Raw genomic sequence first — 7,522 nt, forward strand, 5'->3', positions numbered from 1 at the left:
TGTTAGAGAAGAATGTTAAAAGTACCATGAACTTTTAGAACAAACAAATCTGTATTGGAAGAAGTACAGCCAGAATACTCCTTAGAAGTCAGGATGATTATACTCTGTATCTCTTACTTAGGATATATTATCAGGAGGTATCTGTCTCTGGAGAAGGATATCATGCATGGTAAAGTGGAGAGTCCGCAGAAAAGAGGCAGATGCCTTCCCCCTCCCCCCCCCCCCAACACCAATGAGATGGATTGGCACAATGACAGCATCATTGGCTCAAACTTAATGATTTTGAGGATGGCTCAGGACTGGACATTCTGGTGTTCCATCACAATGCCCCTGTACATTCTTGAGAGTAGTCAGGACTGTTTTATAAGAATTTTGTTGGGCAACCTTACTCCATCCATGTTACAGCCCTGATCTTACCCTTCAGACTTCTTTTTATTTCCCAACTCAAAGAACATTGGAAGGAACATGATTTCAGTTCTTTGAGAATGCCCAAATGGCCATTGTGACTTGGTATAAATCAGAGAGTGTTGAAGTATCTCTAGAGAAGAATTAGAGAGATGGAAGAGTGCCTTCAGAACTGTATATAGACATTTTGATGCTTTTGTTTAATAATGGTTTATTTTATAGTAATACTTTTTAACTTAATACTCGTATAAGAGACCCAAACCGTAGTGAGCCAGTTGAGTTGCTTGACAATCTGAACAGATTCTGTCACTGAAGCATTTATTTAAAGAATGTTTTGTAAAGAAATAATCAGTGTCAAACCCCACTCATTTGTTGGACTTAACATATTACTGGATACTCTTTTTAAACAGGCATAGGAAAACTATGGCTGGGTTAACAGTAAGCATTAACATGCTAGTGTGCTGTGCACTTTTCTGTTTTGGGAGGACTGAGGTTTTTGAGGTATGAACTGACGTTCTAGAGACACTTACATCCAAGTTTTAATATCAGACCTTAGATTTTTGGGAGACACGATGCCAGTTTCCTTTGAAAGCTAGTAATTCTTAAAATACATTTTCTGTGCAAATTTGAAATCTGAATTTAGTGCCTAACAACCTGATATCAAACACTAATGTTAGTTCGCTTTTCAGATATTTGCATATGCTTCTTTCACTGACTTATTAGAAGAATGTAAAATTTTAAAGGATGTGGATATTGTCAATATTTTCACTAAATATATCTTTTGGGGTACTGTATTTTGAATTGTAGAATTAGCTCAGTACCACCCAACACCTCCTTTGAGTCCAGAACTGCCTGGTAGTTGCCGGAAGGAGTTCAAAGAGAACAAAGAGCCTTCCCCCAAGGCAAAGCGCAAGCGAAGTGTGAAGATCAGCAATGTGGCCTTGGAGTCAATGCACTGGCAAAATGACTCTGTCCAGATAATAGCAAGTGCCAGCGATTTGAAAAGCATGGATGAGTTTCTTCTGAAAAAGGTACACTTTGTTAGCCTTGGGAATGCTTGTATATATTAGGCTATGCTCTATAGAGATCAAGATTACATATGCTTCACTAGTAGATGGTCTGTTCTTTATCAGATTAGTACAAATCACAAAGTATGTGTAAGTCAAAGTGGGTTGATAGAATATTGGGTTTTGGGCTTAACTTGTCTTCCATTATTGCTATAACTGTGATGTTATGTCTGTATCTGAAGTTGAGGCTTGCTATTGCACACTTGGAGACATTACACAGTGTTAATGTCAGAAGAAACCTTAGAAATGAGCTAGTAATAACAAAAGTTTGTCCATATTTTTGCTTGGGTCCCATAGTAACCAGTGGCTTGAATTCCCAGCACAGTTGCTGTTGAAGGGAAAATCCACTGTTATATTCACCTCTTTTCAATTAGTTAATTGTGAACAGAAACTCTGTGTTCCCCAGATGAATGACCTAGATAATGAAGACAGCAAGAAAGATACACTGGTGGATGTTGTATTTAAAAAAGCCCTGAAAGAATTTCGACAGAATATCTTCAGCTTTTACTCATCTGCATTGGCGGTAAGCTGGACTCTGTTAGCAGTTACTTAATGTATGAAAAACTAGGCAGCACTATATAAAGAAACAGAGTCCACCATATCCAATTGGGATTTCTCCAACTCCCTGTTTTAATTTTAGGCATAGGTGGGGGAAAGTATATTGACCTCAGAATAAATAGTAACTTTCTTGAATATCCTTGAGTAATTTATTGCTTTGTTTCCTGCGTTACAGGTATTTCATCTTGTTATGATACTAAAGTTCATATAGTCGAATATACTGGGAACCATTGTATTTTATCCACTGAGTCTACTGTTTTGTCTTTTTTTTTTTTTTTAAGTTTTTACTGTGAATTGAGTGACACGGAACATGGGAGAACATCAGTTTTACACTCATTGTTGCATTGCAATGGTTACAATCTCTTCCATGCATCATCATTCAACAGTATTTGCTTCTATTCCCTGTTGGTTTTTTTGGGGGGTGGGGTGGGGGTAGGGGTGGGGAGATACACACAAAAACACTCGGGAATATATAATCATTTAAACAACCAAAGGGCGCATTCTGCAAGCCTACCTCCTGGCCACCAGCACACAGCCTTTCTCTTTCCATGAGTCTGAAGTCCTCAGCTACTCTCCCTCTCCATGTCCTTATCTCTGCCTCCATCTCTGGTATCACTGCTTCTCTGGAAAGAGTCCCACATTCTGCCCATGCTCTTCTCCCTTGATGGTCCTAGGGTCCTCTGTTCCTGGACTGTAAGAATAAATACTCCCCCCTTTATAGTACAAAACTTCTGCCTTTACAGTTGTGACAGTTGCAATTAGTATTTTGACTTCTCTTCATTCTTTTAGTTCTGTTGCAGAGTTATAACTTCTGATTGCCATATATTACATTTCAGTGGATTTAGTTTATATTCACTGATTTCTGCATATCAGCTTATATCATGCTCAGATTTACCTTGTCCTTTCAGATTATGCTAGTCATGTTTTAAAATAAATATTTTTGGTGCTTAGGGGTGTCTAATAATTCTTGGACTTATAGAATCATTATTCGAGTCTGAATTGTCATATTCTATAAAATAACAGCTAGTTATTTTATATGGAAACAAAGTGGTGTGTAGATAAGCATTGGACTGTTAACTCTAAAGTCAGTGGTTTGAGCCCACCAGCTGGGAGAATATTGAAGCTTTTTACTCCTGCAAAGATTTACAGCCTCAGAAACCCAATACAGGGTCTCTATGAGTTGGAACCGACTTGACGGCACTTAACAACAGCAATTTATTTTATTTAGTTAGTTCAATCTAGTTTTCAACTCATCTTGAAAAGAGAACTCAGGAGAATATACTTCTGTATCCTCTACTTTTTTCTTAGTGTGTGTATATATATATATTGTTGTTGTTGTTATGTGCCGTGGAGTCGATTCCGACTCATAGCGACCATGTACAGGGTTTCCAAGGCTGTAAATCTTTACGGGAGCAGAAAGCCTCATCTTTCTCCCGCGGAACAGCTGGTAGTTTCGAACTGCTGACCTTGCGGTCCGCAGCCCGATTTGTAACCACTACTCTACCAGAGCTCCATATGTGTGTGTGTGTGTGTGTGTGTGTGTGTGTGTGTATGTACACACATATACATAGTGCCTCTGAAAAATTAGAAATCATATAGTCAGAATAGAGAAAAACTATAATAAATTATCCATTTATGGCAAATGGCTAAAATTTGGAGGGAAAAGGTTAGCCACACTTTTCTAGGATGCCGAGCTTCTTTTCACTCTTTCTCGTCTTCATATTTGTATTTCGTAGATTAGATATTTGGGGTTATTAAATACTTCAGTATACTTCATTACCTGGGAAGAACCAACATTATGAAGCAGAGCTTAATGGTAGTTTTCTGACCCTGTATCAAAAAAGTTCAAACTCCAAATCTGAGGTGGTAAAAGAATAAATTGTAAATGCATATAAAATAAGAGAGTCTTTTCTCCTATAAAGATTTCAGGCCCCATTTAAAAATATGAAAGAAATGCCATTAGATTCCTCTTTAATATGATGTTGCTCTGGGCATGTCACTTCCTCATTGGAAAAATAAATGTAAACAAAGAAGCTTAGGTAAGAAACCAAGTAATTATTACTCTTCCAATTTTAGAGTGATATGATCTAAAAGAAGATCAATTTCTGGGGATAGACAATTAAAAGGATATGAATAATCTTTGTAGCTAAATATAAAAACTTCATCCAATGGAAGAAATTCCTAGGACTTGTTCATGGCTACATTATTTAAACTTTTAGATCTATGCTAAAACTTACCAAGTGATTGAAATACTTGGTACTAAAAATTATTAATATTCTCATTAGAAAGTATGTCAGGATTTTAATTATCCTAAATAATACCCAATTCAAGTTGAGTCAATCTTCTATATTTAAAGAATTGCTTCATAAAATCTTACCTTTCTTCTCTTATTGCTTGTTAGATGGATGATGGCAAAAGCATACGGTATAAAGACCTCTATGCACTATTTGAACAGATTCTGGAAAAGACCATGAGACTTGAGCAGCGTGATTGGAGTGAATCTCCAGTCAGAGTTTGGGTCAACACTTTTAAAGTGTTTTTGGATGAATATATGAATGAATTCAAGACTGCAGATTGCATAGCCACAAAGGTAAATGTGATAATTCTTTGATCTCTGAAAGTATTCAATTATGAATTACTAGGAGTCTGTTTGAGACATCTGGTTATATGAGAAAAACATGGTGAAATGTCACCTTATCACTATTTTGATCCTCTGTTTTGTAAGTTCATCAGACCATGTTATCTAAACTGTCTGCAGTGAATAAATATATTCTTCACTGAGTTAATGAATACCATCAGCTTTTATGGAGGTTTTGAATTTCCTTTTGAAAACCAATGATTAATCTAAGGACCTTTCCATAAGGACCCATAAATGACATACTCTTAAATTAGCTTTTAGGAAAATCTGTATCTCTCCAAATCTAAGGGAACCTTGGTGGCGCTGTAGATACACACAAGACTTCTAATTGCAAAGTCAGCAGTTTCAAACCCACCAGCTGCTTTATGGGAGAAAGCTGAAGATTTCTGCTCCCATAAAGATTTACAGCCTTGTTGTTGTTAAAGTGCCATCAAGTTAGTTTTTACTCAGAGTGACCCTGTATAGGATTTGCGAGGAGCAGCTGGTGGGTTTGAACCACTTACCTTTCAATTAGCAGTTCAGTTCTTATCTTACAGCACCACTTGATGCCAGTGGTTTGGTTTAGTTTTGTCTTTTTGCAAATCTGTATAATAAAAATGTTGTGAATTGCTGTTGAATCAATTTCAGCTCATTGCAACCCTATACAGGGTTTCCAAGGAACATCTGGTGGGTTTAAATTTTCAACCATGTGGTGATCCTACAGTGCTACACCAAGATAGTAAAAAATAATAACCTGAATTTGTTGTTGTTAAGTGCCATCAAGTCAGTGCCAACTCATTGTGACCCTGTATGGAGTTTCCTAGGAGCAGGTGATGGGTTTGAACTGCTGACCTTGTGGCTCACAGTCCAGTGCTGATCCCACAGCGCCATACCAGATGAATGTCTATTATGCTATTTAATTTCTCATCCATATAAAAAACTATGAATTCCATAATACAGAGGAGATAACCACTCTTACAGAAAGTTAATCAGTGTATTTCCTTTCAGTTTCCCAGCAGAGATAATATCCGAAATGCCATTAATCATTTTTTATTGATTATGATCCATTTTAGTTTTAGTTTTCTAATTTTTATATGTTTAGATTTGAACCTTCTTAATTTTTTTTCACAGTAATAAAATATAAATAAATTCTTTATTCTGTTCTATTTTTATGTGAAAGATGTTTAGTAGACATTCTGAAGAGTTTCAAAATATTAGTAGAAAATTCCATTATCTTTTCATTGTAGTTTTCAGTGAACTTTTTGAAGCTCCCTTGTATATTGTCTTTGAATGTTTGTAATTTTAAAAGGTAACCACTTAACAACAGCAACAACATATTCCTCTGATAACAGAGGAATCCTGGTGTGGCTCCATAGGATCAGCACTGTACTGCTACCCATAATGTCAGCCGGTCAAAGCCACCAGCAACTCTTTGGAAACCCTACATAGGGTCGCTATGAGTTGGAATCGACTGATGGCACTTAAGAACAACAACAATGTGGTTATGGTTATCAAAGGAGCCCTGGTGTGGCATTGTAGGATAAACTGGCCTGCTAACTGCAACGTTAGCAGTTTAAACTCACCAGCTGCTCTTGGAAACCCTATACAGAGTCATCATGAATCAGAACCAACTCCGTGGCACTTAGCAACAATAGTTATCATAAAATGTGATATGTAAAAGAGCTTTTCCATGTTCCAAATAATGAATGCCTTTTTGTATTTACCTCTGGGATTGAGAGTTTCTAAGGGTTTCAGTGTGGAATGTGTAAAACCTGTTTTTATTAATCACCATTTAAATTATTGGTTAAAATAAAGTGTTTTAATATGATGTGGCTTCTGGATAGAACTGGAGGCTTAAAACAGAATAATCTCTAAAGTATCCTTTTCATTCATTAGGTTTTATTAATATTTTGTTGTATCAAATTAAATTTTTTCCTCACATTTAATTATCACAACACACACTTCCTCTTGAAGAATAAGGAATCACTTACTCACTTGCATATTGAGCAAAAATCTTAGCATTTGCTAAGAAGCAAGAAAATAATTTAGTCTGTATTAGATCACAATTTCTCTATTTCTTCTCTTACCCTGCCAGGTACCAAAAACAGAAAGAAAAAAAAGAAGAAAAAAAGAAACTGATTTGGTAAGTTATAATCTCTCCTAGGTTAGAAAAAAATAATTTTTAGATTGGTAGTGAGAAGTGTATATATCTTACAGTATTTCTGTGGATCTGTTTCAGAAATCAGTGATTCATGGTATCTAGGGAGTAATCATTTATACTTTTATATTCTGCTCCTGAAAAGATTTACAGCCTCTGAAACCTTGAGTCCATTAGGAGTTGGAACCAACTCGACGGCACTTAATAGTAACACTCATATAGACATACATTTGTGCAGGCACATGTAATATATACACACATGTAAGTATCTGGGATTGTACACAAATAACTGATAGCAGCAGTGCTTGGTTCTGTAAAGGGAAATTGGACAGTTGTAGTCTGGAGGTGAGAAAAAAACTTACTTTTCCATTGTATTCCGTTTTTCACATTTTGATCAGATGCATACATTACCCATTCAGTGTATATTAAATTTAGTGAAAACTATTTTAATATTCAAGTTCTAGTAGAGGAAAAGGATGTCCATGTGTATCATTTACAATTTCGTCAAGTAGATGTCAGTAAGATGTCAATATTTGGGAATATTTGAGACATTAGATCAAGGCTAGATTGCAAAACTGGCACCAGTGGACCTTGAACTGAATGTTGGTTTATTTACTTTAATTAGTTGTTTGCTACATTCAGTTAGGAAAAAAAAATTACTGCAGACACTCCCTGCTGTGTGATTTTAAAACTGTCAATGATGCAATCAGAATGAAT

The 7,522-nt window shown here is 36.1% G+C and overlaps 1 protein-coding gene across 1 annotated transcript in view; it reads left to right on the forward strand.

Moving 5' to 3' along the window:
* The window catches only part of MYO9A (myosin IXA), a 352,098-nt gene that overhangs the window by 278,460 nt on the left and 66,116 nt on the right, over positions 1-7,522 (forward strand). Inside the window, exons 29-32 of the mRNA XM_006866530.1 lie at positions 1,213-1,436; positions 1,879-1,995; positions 4,432-4,620; positions 6,743-6,790. Coding sequence (XP_006866592.1) covers positions 1,213-1,436; positions 1,879-1,995; positions 4,432-4,620; positions 6,743-6,790 — 578 coding nt within the window. The remainder of the gene's footprint in view (positions 1-1,212; positions 1,437-1,878; positions 1,996-4,431; positions 4,621-6,742; positions 6,791-7,522) is intronic.

This window comes from Chrysochloris asiatica, unplaced genomic scaffold (genome assembly GCF_000296735.1).
Source record: "Chrysochloris asiatica unplaced genomic scaffold, ChrAsi1.0 scaffold00092, whole genome shotgun sequence".
NCBI classification, from domain to species: domain Eukaryota; kingdom Metazoa; phylum Chordata; class Mammalia; order Afrosoricida; family Chrysochloridae; genus Chrysochloris; species Chrysochloris asiatica.